We start from the raw sequence: 18,232 nt of genomic DNA on the forward strand, positions 1-18,232 counted from the left end.
TTAACCCACCGGGTTGGTCTAGTGATGAATGCGTCTTCCCAAATCAGGTGATTTGGAAGTCGAGAGTTCCAGCGTTCAAGTCCTAGTAAAGGCAGTTTTACTTTTATACAGATTTGAATATTAGATCGTGGATACCAGTGTTCTTTGGTGGTTGGGTTTTAATTAACCAAACATCTCAGGAATGGTCAAACTAAGACTGTACAAGACTACACTTCATTTACACTCACACATATCATCCTCATTCATCCTCTGAAGTAATACCTGAACGGTAATTCCCAGAGGCTAAACAGGAAAAGATATTCACATGAAGGAGACTTATGTAAATATGCTGAACACAAGTGGTGGAAAATCTGTGGTGATCTAAAAATCATCGCTGTACTCTTAGGAATGCACCTGGGGTACACTAAATACTACTGCTTTTTATTTATGTGGGACAGTACGAATAGGAAATCACATTATATTGCAAGCATGCTGGTCTGCAAGAAATCTTAACTCTAGCAAGATAAATGTAGTTGCTGAGCCTGTCATGGACCCAAAAGATGTTCTTCCTCCCCTTCACATAAAGCTGGGTTTGATGAAAAACTTTGTCAAAAGTAGAAACCGAGAAGGACAGGCCTCAAAATATAAGAAAATTTGTCTCTTAAATACTTGCAGATTACTGCTAGTCTGTGTGTAAGGATGCTCTGGAACTCTCAAGAGGAAAGCCAAAGACAACAACCTCATAAAACCACTACATGATTCTCTTCAGACCCAACTAACTCTTAGAATGTAACTGTCATTAAAAAAATGTCTATTGGACTTTCTATGTTTCTCTTAAGTAGTTTTCTCTTAATCTGTTAAAACAAAATACTTCCACCTACTGTAAATCACAGAAAGTAGAGCTAATAAAATTTTTTTTTGTCATATTCGTTTTTCTCAGCCCAAAAATGCTAAGATTTGACTCATGAAGTGGAGGAAAAATTAAAAAAAAATTTTTTGTTGGGCAAATTTCTAAGGAAAATATTTAGTATTAAATGATTTAGTGCCATACAGGGATAAGTAAAATCCCTTCAAAAAAAATCGTCCATAACCTTTGCTTTAAAAAAGTCTCAGATTTTGATGAAAATTATAAAAATGGTAAAACTTTTAAACAAATTAATACACATATATTTATTATAATAAAATAAATATTTCTTACACAGGAATTTTAATTACTGCATAGATTATTTTAAGTTCTACATACAACTAAGATTTATTTTAAAATGAAGTATTGTGTATAACTTTACAAAAATGTTTTTGATTTTATCACACTGAACAGTAAAAACTATTCCAAAATTATTTTACAGCTATAAAAATCCTCCCTCATTAACAACTATAATTAAATTGTAATTATTACCAAAAGTTAATAAAATTACCGATCTTCATAACATCATGTTGTTACTACAGATTACAAATGTCAGAAAATCATATCAGAAAACTACATAACTGTAAAAATTGTGTTTTAACAAAACTTCATTTTAAGTATTATAAAATTGAGAATACTGCTCTTTTACACTCCAAATCAAGAAACAAAGGTAAGATTTAATGCAGTGCATCGCAAATGATTGTAACATTATAGCACAACATTTTATAAGATTGAAATATTTCTTGATTAAAATATGGACATAGTAATAATGTCTATGTGGCAATAAGTGATGACATTTTCCACAATTATTACAGAGAATAACCAACATTTCATGTTAAATACAGAATCTACTAAAAAAACTAGTAGTGCTGTTTTGAGCATTGTTGTTGAAAAAGAAGCATATTCTGTCTAGTAAGATCGAATAACTGGTGGTACTGTTTTCACTTCTTTTTCATCCAAAGTCTTATCAATAACAGGTCTATAATCTATCGTCACCTGAAAACAAAATAATAAAAAACCTTTGTATTAAATAAATCTCAAACTATAATTATCAAATCCTACAGAATTTAGCATTACCACTTAAACTTCAATCATCAAATTTTAGGTGATATGAATAAGCTATACTTATTACTGATAAGTAAATATTGATTAAGTAAAGTATTTACTTAAACGTTACAAGTAAACTCTAAAAGGAATGTATTTGCGTGTAAAGTACTTACAATTTTTGTTCTGTTTTCTGGGTAAAAAACACGTTATCATCGCCCAGACACAATGTATTTGTTTTAAAACAATAATATTTTTAAAAACAATTAAATTTCATCTTAAAATGAAAAAACCTGTAGCGTATGCTAAAGATAATAAGAAAATAAAATTACCTTCTACTATACAGCAAATAGCATAAATAGCTGAAACAAATATTTGACAACAAGTGAATGGCTCACAGGAATCTTAAAACATATGATAACTTCATTTCATTATAGTATATCACATGTTAGCCATTAGTTTAAATTTGTAACGCAATACCGTATAACAGATACAATCCACAAGGATGACATGCATTGTTAGTTGGTAGTCCACAGCAAGCACAAAGGGATCTTCTGGAAAGAGAATATCATTAGAAGCAATGCAACTGGTAAAAGGAGACTGAAAACAAGCTTCTTTTGCCGCACTGTCTGCATGCTCATTGCCTGAATTTCCTATACAGTTGGGGATCCAGCAGAAGCTCATTGTTGTATTATGTCTAGTCATTTGTGAAATAACACACTGAATCTCACAAACCGCAGGGTATCTGTAGTATACGTCATTAATTGCCTTTAAGGACTCAAGGAATCTGAATAAACAAGTAACTGTCAAAATTTTGGGTTAACTAAATATAAGGCATTAATGGCATACAGTTCTGCAACAAATATACTGGTGATGCTGAGACGGCCGAACACATGAATGTTCTGTTGCCAATCACAAAACCACAACCAAAAGAATTAACATTCCTAGAGCCATCTATATAAACTGTAACACCAGGATTCATGCTTTTTAAAATAATATAAAATTCATTTTGCAAGACAACCAAAGTTGTATTATTTTTATTATATTGACAAAGATCAAAGCAGTAATTAATAAGAGAAGGCTGCCAAGGGGGTAATAACACGAAACAACAGAAGTTATTTTGTAGAGTGGAGAGAAGGTGTTGAGCTCTGATACCTAGCAGATCTTTGCTGTCCTGTTATTAATTAACATACTGGTTTGTAAACACCTCATCAAAGGTTGGATGAGCTAGTTGCGCCTTAATGCAAACCACATAGGAGCATATCATTTGCTTTCGTCTGTCACAAAGAGATCTGCTCACTACTGTCCACCAGCAGACTTACCACAGGGCTTGAGCAAAAAGCACCCATGGAAAGACAGATGAATCAATGAATGGACTGCATCAAGCATCTTTAGTATGTTCACCAATAAATAAGGCATGCAGCTGTAATCCAAGTGGGAACAGAGTAAAGTTTGGTAAAAGTGCAACATGCATACATGATCAACTATCCAACGGGTATCAGACAGAACTCTCAGCATGACTAACAATTTTAGGCATTTTACCTTCAGCTCCTGCAAATGTGTTAGTCATGTTAGTCGTTGGTCAAACGACATACCTAGAAATCTAACCTGGGGCATGCTTCAACTAATTCACATTGTAAAGTTGAGAGTCAATATGGTCCCTCAACCAGGAAAAGCAAAAACACTTGATTTTTCCAGGGAAAAAACCATTCCTCATATACATTCAACTTATCAACATGTCTAATGAAATTGAAATTCAATTTTATTTTGAATCTGAAAAATCACGAACCACTGACAAGAGAGAGTGTGTGTGTGTGTGTGTGTGTGTGTGTGTGTGTGTGTGTGTGTGTGTGTGTGTGTGTGTGTGTGTGTGTGTGTGTGTGTGTGTGTGTATGTGTGTGCAACAATCACATATTCAAAGCAGGAAGTTCATACAGAGTAGCTTGTTTTATTTGATTGGGGCAGCTGATGATTCCCATGTATTTTGAATCTGAAAAATCACAAACCACTGACAAGAGTGTGTGTGTGTGTGTGTGTGTGTGTGTGTGTGTGTGTGTGTGTGTGTGTGTGTGCGTGCGCGCGCAACAATCACATATTCAAAGCATTTTGTTATGCACTTAAAAACAATAAAATTTTTCTCAATAGGTTCTTTCCAGTAATGTGATAGCAATAAAAGAAAAAGCACGGTGCAACATTTTAATTGAATATGAACAGTCATTACGAAAGAAAACAGAAAAAGATGTAAAACAATATAAAGACAGAAATAGAAAAGAAATAAAAATAAAACTATAAACAAAATTATAAAATTACAACAGTGAGACAGCTTCATTGTATTATTATGAAAAAACATTACTGAAACAGGTGCATGCCACGTGTAGCTGGAATAAAGTTTCATAGACGGAAAACAACACATTACTGAAGAAGAGCAACCTATAATAACTACAGCCCTTGAAACATCTGATAATACGATGTGTAAAAAGATACCTCCTGACATAAAACTGCCAACTTATCGACTATTGACTGACAGACTGGTGTTAAACAAGCAGTTGAATGTTATAAGAGGTCATATGCAATGGGAAGAAATGAAATTGAAACAAGAGATGTTGGAATTGAAGAAACAGAGGTGATGTGTCAAGCATCAGCACAGAAACTGACAACACAGGTGTACATGGGAATCATGAGCTGCCCCAATCAAATAAAACAAGCTACTCTGTATGAACTTCCTGCTTTGAATATGTGATTGTTGTGCGCGCGCGCGCGCGCGCACACACACACTTATGTATATTAATTTCCTTGCATAAGGAGATTAATTTTACTTAATTGCATAAGTACACAGTGAAGCTCATTTTTATTAAATGAGAGTACTGTACACATTATTTGTTACAAGCCCAAAATATAATTTCATATTGATATTTTTTGGTTTTCAATTTTAAATTGGTTTTTTTGGTTTTAAATTCAATTATGTTTTTTATTAACAAATATTTATTTCTAGTATTTAAAAAAGGATAAGGAAAAATTAACAATTTTATTTCAGTAGTTCAACAAGAACACCATTATAGAGATCCCTTGATTTACACAGTTAATTCATCCCTGAAAATTGTCGCATAAGTTAAAAACGCTTAAATCAAAACTGTTTTCTGAAAAAAGGTATATAGTACAGTACTGTACTGTACTTCTACACAGTATAGATATACATAGTATCTGTAATAGAAGACACAGAACTTTTAGACAATTTGGCTAAACATGCTTTAATAGAATATAAATTGAATCCAGTACACATTAATATGATTACATACAATGCAGTATTGTAGAAACAAAGTAGAAAATATAAAAATAGTAAAGTACAAAAAAAAAATCATAGTACAGTATATTATTAAAAAAATAGTTACCTTAAAATAAACATATATATATATATATATATATATATATATATATATATTGCTAAACAATAAGCTTTTAAGAAAGAGGCAGGTACTCTCTGACACTCATTCTTTGTACACTGGTTTCTGTGATTCTACATAAACTGATCTCATTCTATGAAGGGGTGCAGGTGTACTACACCTAATTAGGTCCAAGGAATTGGATCCAACTAGGTGTAGCACACCTTCATAGATTGGAATCTCTGTACATCCAGATTATGTTCCCTTTGGACAGATGTTATCTATTTGCCATTCACTAAAATGAATGTTTTGTGTCCCTATACTTCCAACAGCACATATATAAAAAAATATGCAAAAAAATACCAATATTTTGCCATAAAAGACCAAACTAAGAGGTGTTTTTAGATACAAAGCATAAATATATTGGGGAAAAGACACAAACAATGAAAAAAGTTGTCTTACATTTCAACATATCTTTTCTACAATTACTTTTTCAATATATAAATTTGATTTTCAGCAATCATTTTACAACTGTTAGTCTGAGTGCTTGGAGCATCAATCTACACAGAAACATGTAAATGTGTATATATGTTTGTGATTAATGCAGTTTATGAATATATGTAATATACAAAAAAGGAAATAATAAATTAATTCACTAAAAACAACTTACACTGCCAGTTTTCAAATCAATCATAGTTAAAGTATGTTTTCGCCAATGCTCTTCAAACGGTTTCTTCGTTTGCCCTTCTACAGGTTTTGAGTAGTCATATTCATCAACACGAATCTATACACATAAAACTAATTTTAACAAGCAGAAAACCTAAATTTTTATAACTGCTGTAATAAATGAAACAATAATGTAATGTAAAACACTAAATTAATGCTATCAAAAATAGCAGGTTAATGCTTAAGTACTTCAGATAATCTTAATGCTTAAGTGTTAAGAATTTGGTAGAATGGTACAGGCAAAATTGGCTGTTACAACTGCCAATTTTTCTACAATAATTCATTTAGCAATTTTAAGTAAAATTGCTCAACTTAAAATACTAATGAATAATTACTTTTTGTGTCAACTGTCATACCTGTCTCAATAGAAAAATACTTTATAATAATTCAGACAATATGTCAGTCTACAGTAAAAGGAATTATAAATTTAAAGCAGTTCCTAGATAGTCCCACACAGTCCAAACTATCAAGCAGCTATGGAATGAAACAATTTCAACACTCCAATAGTGTTTTGCGATCTTCATATCAAGAAAATTTAAGCTACAGGAGAGAGTAAATGTGTGTATTGTATGTAATTTAATGACTTGATTTCAATGATAAGCATTCAAATAATATTAAAATAAATTCAAACATTCATTTATAAACAAGAAATCAAATTTTGTGGAACATAATCTGAGCACACAATATTAATAAATAATATTGCTGCTGCTAAGCAGCAGAATATTACTTAACTCTCATTAAATATACATTTTGAATGTTATTACTCTACATACGAGGGCTGTCCAGAAAGTAACTTACGTTTTGAAATAAAAAACCAACCAAATAAAAAACAGAAAATGATATACATTTGAAAGTGACAATCAAACTATTTTTCTACATAGTCGCCATTTAAATTGAGGCACTTATCATAACGATGCACAAACTTTTCAATTCCTTCTCTGAGAAATCTGCCGCCTTAAGATTTTTGGCCCTCACCTTGTGTGCAAGGTGAGTGCCAAATTAAGCCACACAAATATAAGATAAAGCTACCCCTAACATTATCATAATTTTCTATAAAAAAAAAAAACAATGGTTCAAAATATATGAAAGTAAACTTAAACAACAATAATCTTAACATCACAAATAACAATAGTATAATAATAAATTTGTTTTTAAAGAACCAAAATAAATACTTAAATAAAACATATGTAATTATTTTACTAAACTAAACCTTAAGATAGGAATTAAACCATGAGTTTTTTTTTTTTTTTAATAATTATATATTTTTAAATACACTTATCATAATATAATTATATTCCTTAGGTTTTTTAAACTTTAAAATTTATTTGAATGAATAAAATTATTTTTAATAAAATCCTATTTAATTTAATTAAAAGTTGATTTTAATTAAATTCTTATAAAATAAGTATTTAATTAAAATTAAAGATAATTTTAATTAAATATCTTATTGATGCATTTAATTAAATAATTTATTTTAGATGATTATCTTTACAAAAACTATTTTACATTAAACTAAAAATCTATATTATATTAAAATCTTTATTTAAATATAAGAGGTTATCTATTATATAATAATTTTTTTAATTTATATAACACTTATGAATTAAAATATTATACTTAATAAGATTAAATATTAAAGGGAGAAATAGATATATTTAAATAAATATATTACTATATATAATATATATATTATAATATAACTATCCTATTTCTTTTTTGTAACATAATAATTAATCAATTGAATGATATAATATAAATATCTTATTATAACGAAAAAATTTTTGTTGAAAAATTAAACTCAAAAATCAAAAATTGCAAAAAATTGCAAATTAAATAATAATATTATATTAAATTCTCATTATATATATAATAAATTATAATATTATAAATTTTATTTTATAATAATATTATAATTAAAATTTTATTATATTATAAAATTTTATTTTATTTATATAATATATATATTTTTTATAATTGAAATTTAATAGATCTGGCGGTTTTTAAATCTTTTTAGAGGAACCTGTAATTTAAATGATATTCCACGATTTTTTGTACCTTTTTTTTCTTGTATATCTCTGTCGAGTGTAATGAAAATTTATTTTCTTTTTCTTTTTAAAGATTTATGTTAGGTCAAGATGCAGTTATAAGAAGGTTATTATGGGTTACATTAATTGTTGTTTTTTGATTTTTTAATTTGATTAAATCTGAATTTGGATTTAATAGTAATTTTTTTTAATAAATTTTTTGAATTTTGCTCTTAATTATGTACATATCGCCCGTCACTCTCATAAATTGAGATAAGTCGTAACAAAGTAGATGTACTGGAAAGTGTATCTAGAATCAGACTTCGGTTTATTCTTATTTACAATAAGATTTGTTACTGTTCAATTCAGTTGAGTCTGATAGGTTTTTTTTTTTTTTTTTTTGTTGTGATAACCAAACTTCCCAGATACAATTTCATAAACTTCGTGAAATTTGGTGGAAATGGAGCGACAATTCTGTAATCTTAATGCGGCAATTTTCATGAATTTTATCATTGATTTTCATCATCAGTCACAAGGCTAGGCCGACCACTGCAGTCCTCATCATAAACATTGGAACGGCCATTTTTAAAGCAAATGCACCACTGCCTCACTCCACCTTCACTCATTACTCCATCTCTGTACACCTTACAAAGTTGCCAATGAATTTCAGTGGTTTGAAGTTTATTGCCAGTAAAAACCTAATCACTGAACGCACCTCACAACTCATGGGATTTTCTATAAGTGCACATTTCAATAATTCACAACAACAAAGTAGAAAAAATCACAGTCCACACATTATGACAGCTTGACGCATACTGAGTGTAGAAACGTTTTGACGCCAAGATGGCCGTCTCTATCCCCACCCATCTCCACGCTAGGCACATACTTTCTGGACTGCCCTTGTATTTTTTGAGAACTTATGTGTGAAAATATGTTATTTATTTTAAAAATATGTAATACTCCTAAAGGGAAAGCAAGCAAAAAAATGGACACATACATGTATATGATTATTAATTGATAAGAGCACTGATAAAGTTTTTCATCTCATTTTCACCTGTATCAGAACCGCTGAAATGAACAATTACATAATCTAGATAAGTTAAAAATTTAATAGCTTAAAACAATGACTGTTGTATTACCTTAACACCTCAACAGTGAATAATGTTAAAAAAACGCTATAATTGCAAAATTACCTTGTAATCTTCTCTAGCATGGGCACCACGTGATTCCTTTCTATTTTCAGCAGCATACACTGTTTGAAGTGCATTTAGCATAAGATTTTGGAGTTCTAAACCTTCAACGAGGTCTGTGTTCCAAACCATACTGTGATCAGTAGTCTAAAAAACAAAAAACATTATGATGAATAATTTAATATACAGACACTATATTAAAAAATATAACTTTTAAAAAAAAACAACTGGCATAATCTAATACAATAAAGTACATATAAAATATTTTTAAACTTTAAAATGTATAACAATTTTGAAAATTGAAATGGGAGAATAGAAATTTTGACATTAATTAATATAATGGTGTGGATATTTTGGATTAATCAAGTGTTCACAACCACACAATGTTGTTTCATTTTTTCTTTATCCAAGTAGATAACAGTAAATCACAATTTTACTGTTAAATGATAAAACATTATGACAAAAAAGATACATAAATTTTCTTTTTTATCATCACTGAACCATTCATTTCACATATTACAGTACAATGTATATATTTAAAAGAAAATTAAGCAATATTAGTAGAAAAAATTCTATTCAGATATCTGAATGACCTTCCCAAGATTATACAAAAAATGAATAAAATTAATTTTATTGCCAGCTTCACAAACTAATATACAAACAACACTTGAAATCAAGGATGATTTTAAGTTTTTGATTCTGGCCAACTAATAAATTGCAAATTGTTCTAGCCATTTTGAGATTTTTTTGCACTGCTATATAATGATAAAAAAATGCGATTGTTAAACAGCTTTCATGCAGAGGAATGTACCAGATGATGCATTAAATTCATGCCATTATCCAGACAGATCCAGGAGACAATAATAATACTAGCTTCTTCCTAAAGCTAATGTTCACTAAGGATAATAGGTTGAAGTCTGCTGTCAATAATTGCCACTCACTTACTCAGCCAATCAATTTTCAGCCAGTTTTTTCATTGAGTACATCTAATGTGAAGCAAGAAAATGACTTGTACATGCCCATTTTCTGGGTTTCTTTTATTAGCACTTAGTTGCTGCATTTGTTAGAGTCCAATAAAATATTATATATATATATATATATATATATGGAGTACAAAGAAAAAATGAAATGTATTAGGGACTGTTAAAAACATTGGATAATCATGGGATTCAGGAAGAAAAATGACAAGTGCATCAAAAATACAAATGACAAAGATTTCCTTCAGTTCATTGCATGGTGGAAATGATCAGAAAAATTTATATAATTTCCAAGACAATGACTGTTTTACATTACATCATTAGTGAAAATTTCAACATTACAAAATTTCAGACAACTTTGTCAGCTAATTTGGACCTGACAAGGCTGGTAACCTATTTTTATCCAAAATGATAAGAAAAACCAAAGTTACGCAGAAAACAGATCACCAATTTGCCAGAATGCCAAATGTCATGAAAAGTTCTTAAAACAATAACTAAAGATAATGTGACCTGAGTTATGGCTAGTATACAAAAAAAAACCTAAGAAAGTATCAAAAGTATGTAGTAAGTAAAAAATTTTAAGTTTTGAAATTCTCCTCATATGAAGAACTTTTGGTTCAGTCAATAAATTCTCCTTATATGTGAGAAGAAGGATGTTTCAAGACTAAACTTTGTCGTTACTTTTAGGATTGACCCATGTTTCAGAAGTCATCGTCCATTATGTTTTAAAAGGCTTCTGAGAAATTTTCAAACAATTCTCTTTATGGATGTCTGTGAGTTGATATGAAACCCAAAGAGAACAACTTAAAAATTTTTAAAAATGTGAACATTGAAAATGCAGAACCTAGGCTTGTATTCAACTCGCTTGCAACTTCATCAAACACTGCAATTTTATTTTGTCTAACTGCTTTAATATCTCATTATTCTTTTGCAGTGAAATGCCTACCCCTAAATCATTAATCACAGAAAGACATCCTAGCTTTTTAAAGTGATCAATCCAGTTGCAGATCTTGCTTCCTCTCATATACAGCAACAAATATTTCACATTGTGCAAATAAATTCTGCTGGTTACAATCACCTTTAATTGAGAAAATACACTGCTCACATTTCTTCCTTTGTGCAATAAACAAAGGAGCCCTTATCTTAAATTGGCTTAGAAGTAAAAAAAAAATTTCCTTTTATTTTATATGAGACACGAAGTAGAATAAAATCATAAAATAGCAAACTTTATTTTTATATAATTTCTTTTTTCAAAATTCAGGTACATTAACAAGAAAAATCCAACCAGTCCTTTCAATCAGCAGTTATGCTGCTGATATAAATTTATACAAAGTTTGAAAATGTGGTTTATTAATGATAAGTAAAGTAATTTAATTACTTTAATAAAAAGATGAATGATTAAGCTATTTTGTTTCTGTATATTTTGTATATCATTGTACAGATATAGAGGAGAAAGCACTGTAAGAAGGTGAAACAGTTTGTTTCTTGAAATCTCATAGTTCATAAATGTAATTATATACCTTGCTAACTATTACAAGAAAAATTTGATTTTTTTGATATATTTTAACAGTGTACAATCATAAAAATCAAAGGTACAATTTACTATATTTTATAAACTCTACCAAATTTTATTTTTTGAATTAGATAAATCATTAAATTAGTCATTTTCAGCAAACTACAACAAAAAAATTGATCTATTTTTATTTACTTTTTTGTCTGAATATTTCAAAAAATTCATTCTTTATGCAAGTCTCACAAGAATGAAATCAACCAACCGATGAGAACTGTTTGCAGACTAAAACACTAGACCAGTATTACCTTAAGATCTTGAAGTTGATTGTACAATTTGCTTATCTTTTCACAACCTTCTTTCAAAGTTTCTTCTGTACGGAAGACAGCTGCATGATTTTGCATAGTCTTCTGCATTTCAAGACGAAGTTCTGCTGTAGGTGTGGTACCACTTGCATATCTGACAGCATCAAGATTTGCCACAGAGCTTTCACCAGCATTCTGAACAGAAATAATCATTTTATGTAATTAATATGCTAAATCAAAGATTATTGTGGCCTCTGCAATCAGGTTTAGTGATAGAGTAATCAGAGAACATGTGATAGAGTAATTAAGAGTAAGTTGAGAACATTTAACTGAAAATAACTGACAGTTTTTCCTTCAAAATTTTATTTAGCGTAAATGACATATTTTATGTAACTTTTTATTTCAAAAAAAAAATACTTTATGAAATAAGTACTACCATTTTGCATGAATATTTTGAGAATTGATTACCAACAACTAAGTATACGCCTTTAGTTAATTGAAATAATAAATAATACATTGTAATGGGTTTTAAAAATTAGGGATATCTTGTTTCAGAGATCCTGTGTGTAGACTGTGTAACCTCCAAGCTTTCACTAACCCGCCGGGTTGGTCTAGTGGTTAACGCGTCTTCCCAAATCAGCTGATTTGGAAGTCGAGAGTTACAGCGTTCAAGTCCTAGTAAAGCCAGTTATTTTTACATGGATTTGATAAACTAGATTGTGGATACCGGTGTTCTTTGGTGGTTGGGTTTCAATTATCCACACATCTCAGGAATGGTCAAACTGAGAATGTACAAGACTACACTTCATTTACACTCATACATATCATCCTCATTCATCCTCTGAAGAATTATCTAAACGGTAGTTACCGCAGGCTAAACAGGAAAAAGAAAGAAAGAAAGCTTTCACTATAGATATTATTTTCGCTGGATATTGGCGATATTGGCAATCAGGAAGACTATGCAAAGGAACCGAACCAACGCTATGGATTTGTCATTTTCCTTTACTAAAAATCTGATTTGGACAATACATGACTTCCTTGTATGCCTATAAAATAACAATTACACATATTTTTAAAATGAAAAGTAGATAAAATTTTTTTCATATATTTTTTTTTTATTGTACATAATTTTTAAGAACGGCTTACAAAATTCAATTTTTTTTTAAACTGCATATAATAGTTATTATACCAAACAGTGCCATGTTCGAAAAACTACTTTTTTTTGTTAATGAATTATTCATTGTAAATTTTTTTTTACAATGAGAGGTTAATAATTACTTTAATAAATCAATATATTTAAATTAAAAGAATGGAGATGAAGTGTGTGATTCGAACCAATGTGCCTTAAAATTTTAATTGGCTATAACTCAGGAACCAATGAAAAAAGTACCACTTATATATCATTGAAAAGCTCTCAATGATTGCTTATTATTACAATTAAGAATAAGTCCAAAATTCAATTGTTTTTGGATTTTGGGCTTTTTTGGATACTTTTGGTTCAGTCAATTGCAATCAAAAGAGAAGGTCCACAACTAGATGTTACAACAGTCCAAAATCAAAACTTCAACATCGTACAACTAATTGTTTTTGAGTTATGCAAAATAGATATATAGATATGTATGTACAAACATCACGCTGAAGCTAGTCAAAATGCATTCAGCGATGGTCAAAAGGGATATTCCTGTTGAAATTTGGAAACCAACATTTTTTGTGATCAATTTTTCAGTTAGAATGAAAATGACATGCTTTATTGCTCAGTGACAACTCAAGAAGGACCAAGACAAAACATACGAGATGCTAACCTTGAGCATTCCACTGTGGAGTACATATTTTAAAAACCCACATTTAATGTTTTACCATGAATTAATAAATCTTTCCACTTATAATCAATTTTCATTTCTTTTAGGTAAATTTAAAAATCTGTCAACTGTTTCGTCGTCAATATTGAACTGTGATAATATAGCATTAACATGGCTAAATTGCAGTAACTTTATATCAAAATATTTTTTTAAGAATGAAAAATATAAATAAATAAGACATACAAAAGAGAATTTTAGGGGTGAATTTTTTTAAGTAATTAAACCAAACTTAATTCCACTCATTTGTTTTGATAATAACAATGAATTTTAATAACCAAGACTTTTTGGGTTAGGTCCCACCGGTTGATATACACGTCGATGGTCACAGAATAGAGGAAGTACAGATGTTAAAATATTTGGGAGTCACATTGCAGAAGAACTGTCGTTTTACAGAACATGATTTAAAAATATGTGATAGTGCAGAAAGAATGATGAAAAGTTTGAATGCGTTAATGTCAAAGAAGAGAGCACAAAGGGCTTCGAAAAGAAGACTTCTTGCGTCGACAGTGACTTCTGCAAAGTTGTATGCCGTTCCGGCATGGTGGTCAGCATTCAATATTGGAAGGAATAGAGATAGAATGAAGAAGATACACAGAGGGGTACTCTTAGGAGTTGTATCGGCCTACAGAACGGTCTCCTATGAGGCCCTCTGTGTCCTTTCTGGAGTTTTCCCTTTAGATCTTATCGCTAAATACAAAGTTGTAAAATACTTAGGCAGAACAGATAATGAAGTAAAAGAAGAGATATATAACTTATGGCAGCAAAGATGGCTGGATGCAGGAGTAGCTAATCGCACTAGATTATTAATACCTGACATATTAATATGGACAAGTAGGCGTCATGATGAAATGGATTATTATGTTACACAATTTTTAACAGGGCATGGTTGTTTCAATGCATATCTTTATAAAATTGCCAAAAGAGATCAGACTAAGTGTTTGTACTGTGTAGAACAAGATGATGTTGAGCATACCATTTTGAGGTGCCACAAATGGCAGGAGTTAAAGCAGTATGCAGGTATTAGAGAGAAAACGCCGAAGGAAATAGTTGACTATATGCTTGATAGTGAGGTAAAATGGAAAAAGGTTGCTGATTACATAAGAACAGTTTGAAAGCAAAATTACATAGATGAAAGAAATATGGGGTACTAGTTTGTTAGGTGGGGTGGACAGCCTCAGCAGTGAGAGCCAGCATGCTGACCATAAAAATAATAAGCCTGAGATTATATCCTACTATGCCACAAAAAATACGGTTGATGGTTTAGACAAGATGTAGTAATGTAGATGTAGTAATTACTTCTCTAACCAGCATACAAAAAGGTGACTGATGGTTTCTTTCTGCACACTGATATTTGTACAGTGAATTTCTATACCGCTTACCAATCACAAGACATAGTCTTATGACAGACGCTTTGACTATCTGAAAGTAGTAGCAATGAAATTAGTTTCTGACCATGCAACATGAAGATTTTATAATAAAATTTCTCATTATACAAATTTAATTAAAAAGAATTTTAAAATTGCAAGAACCTGAAGTACTTCCAACAATTTCTGAAAGGCCGCAAGATCGAAAGACATGCAGTATCTGCTCTACAAAAAAAAAGAAACTGACATTATTTGTGCTATGAATGTAAAAATCCTGCATGTTTAAACCGTCTGAAAATTTCTTTTTATTTTTTTAATATTGGATTTTCTTCTTTGGGATTCCAAGACCAAATTCCTCGGATTCAAAACCGCGAGTCTGCGAGTCTTTTTAAGTATAGTTATTTACTTAAAATTTAAGTAAAGTTATTTTTGCAATAATACTGGCTTTGCAAAAAAACTGCCACTTTTAACAGCTTTTCGGTTTTTATACAGTAACTAATTAACAAAATTCAATGTTTCAGGGTTTAAATTATATGTACTCTACAAATGCCCACAACTTTTATTCAGAACTTTTTCATCTAGGAATTTTACCTTTGCCTATAAAATTGAGAAACCAATTTTCACCACCTATGAACGACTACCATTTTCTCCAGTTAACAAAACTTTTGTCCAGTCGCATACAAATAAGTTATACTTACCCTACTCTACAACCCAATGTACTTCCCCCCTAAATTCTACCAATTTTTTAGCATAAAAATCCATATTGACTCTAAAGACTGTCAAACACATGCCTTGGTGTTTTAATGTCTCTGTCTATCAAACATAATTTAAAAATGAACCTTTTTCAAGGCAGTCTCAAGTCACATAAAAGTGTTTAAAATTCCAGAAATAATTCAAGAGAATGTTTTTGCACAGAATTGCGTTTGAATTTTACTGATTGTGACAAACCATAGTGATATTCTATGATCTGCCATTTGCTTCTATCCACAATTACACACCGAAGTTTCATCTCTTTAGATGACACTAGCATTTACGTTTTCCCTGTTCAAAATTCCATCACCACACTGCATCCAATGTCCTTAATAAAAATAAACTATTAGCAAATAATTTATTAACTTTTTCATAAAATACATATTTATAATAATTACAAAATATTTTAATTCTATTAAATAAACCTACTAGTACAGAATATTGAGATAAGACCTATCTTACCTTAATTTTTCATGAAAGTACTTTCAGCAGAATTCCACATCCTCAATCATGATCAAAATAATTCAGTTATTGCATATTAAAAATCTAAAAATAAAAATACTAACATAATAAAAATTGCCTATTAATTTAAATGAGTGCTGCTGTCTGTTACAGTTTTTATACACTGTTGATACATTTTGATGATGTTTGATAAATTTCAGTTTTATCAAACTGAAATTTTGTTTGTACTAACATATGTAATATTTATTTTAATATACTTCATTTTCTGTCATCTTAATAAATTTCTAAATTTGTGCTAATATCAGAAATACAATGTTTATATTGTTTATTAGATGATCTGCCATATTTGATAAACCTAATTTATTATTTTTGTAATTTTTATAATGTTCAAGAAATCTATTTTTAAAGAATCTATTTGTTTTTCCTATACAAATACAATCACAATGATTACATTTAATTTTATAAATTCCACACAGATTGTTTATTTTATTATTAACAGACAGGTGATCGAGGGAAACAATCTTATAAAAACTGCAACAGATAGAGCAAGCATTATTTTAAATTAATATGAAATTTTCATTATTTTAATAATTTTATTTTTAGATTTTTATTATGCAATAATGGAATTATCAATCATGACTGAGGATGTGGGATCCCATGAAAGTTATTTCAATCATGACTGAGGATCTCAATATTGATCTCTTATCTCAATATTCTGTACTAGATGGTTTATTTAAAAGAATTTAAATATAATTTAATAGTGCAGAGGAATAATACGAATCTTAAAAAAATTAATTTCAGAACAATAATTAAGAAATGATTTGAAACATAGTTTTCATTAGAAACACTCACTCATAAGCATTGATTTACAAACATACGATCACTAAGCATAATATTAAACCCACCACCACTAAATGTTTCACTGGTCAACAATGATTTTGTTACATGGCCAATATTTGGTCAAGCTTACACATTTCTGAGTGCTGATTCGAATATGAAGACAGAATTTACCTATCAGCCTCAGATTTTTTGTAACTGCCTTCCTATTTTCCAGCAAATACAAGTGCATGAACAATGCTAGTAATATATTATTTATTTTACTTATTGGAGCAGTTAATTTGCTAAATAAATTATAATACTTTTATTGATAAATAACCATGAAAAATAAGTATTATTTATACAAAAATTAAAAATATTACAAATAATGCCCATATGAATCACGTCATATTCTTTTTCTAAACGTAATTACATCACCTTATTAGACACACATTGTGCAGCATAAATTAATTTTGTTTGGTGACAATGCTGGATGTAAATAAAAAACAATCTATCTTGCTGGCTAAGAAAACTACTCTTCCTACCAGTTTGCGATTTTATTTTTCTGTAAAGATTTATTATGTATACATTATATAAATATGTGTATAAAGTTTTGTGATACATGTGGTGAGTGTATTGCGGTGAACGTTTCAATAAAAATGAGATGCAGTTGCATTAACCATTCAGACCGTTTCTGCTACATTTGTGGTGAGGTAATATTAGTCACAGATAAGAATAACTCTTAATAATAAAAAAAATCATATGAACTATATTTTCAAGACAAAATAACAGATCTTGGGCTCCTCACATTTACTGCACTTCATGAATGGATCTCAACACATGACATTTGCAATTCCAGTGGTTTGGAGAACCAAAAAGGTTCACTTCACAGACTGCTATTTTTGTATAATGAAAATATCAGGGATAACAGCTAAGACTAGA

At 29.8% G+C, this 18,232-nt stretch overlaps 1 protein-coding gene across 1 annotated transcript in view; it reads right to left on the minus strand.

Moving 5' to 3' along the window:
- Positions 1-1,123: 1,123 nt before the first annotated feature.
- Positions 1,124-18,232, minus strand: part of SdhA (succinate dehydrogenase, subunit A (flavoprotein)) — a 79,576-nt gene continuing 62,467 nt past the window's right edge. Inside the window, exons 10-13 of the mRNA XM_075376766.1 lie at positions 12,043-12,234; positions 9,251-9,394; positions 5,978-6,091; positions 1,124-1,879 (exon numbers count right to left, since the gene is read on the minus strand). Of these exons, the coding sequence (XP_075232881.1) occupies positions 1,793-1,879; positions 5,978-6,091; positions 9,251-9,394; positions 12,043-12,234 (537 nt within the window). The 3' untranslated portion in view covers positions 1,124-1,792. The remainder of the gene's footprint in view (positions 1,880-5,977; positions 6,092-9,250; positions 9,395-12,042; positions 12,235-18,232) is intronic.

Source organism: Lycorma delicatula, chromosome 1, assembly GCF_047948215.1.
Source record: "Lycorma delicatula isolate Av1 chromosome 1, ASM4794821v1, whole genome shotgun sequence".
Lineage (NCBI taxonomy): Eukaryota > Metazoa > Arthropoda > Insecta > Hemiptera > Fulgoridae > Lycorma > Lycorma delicatula.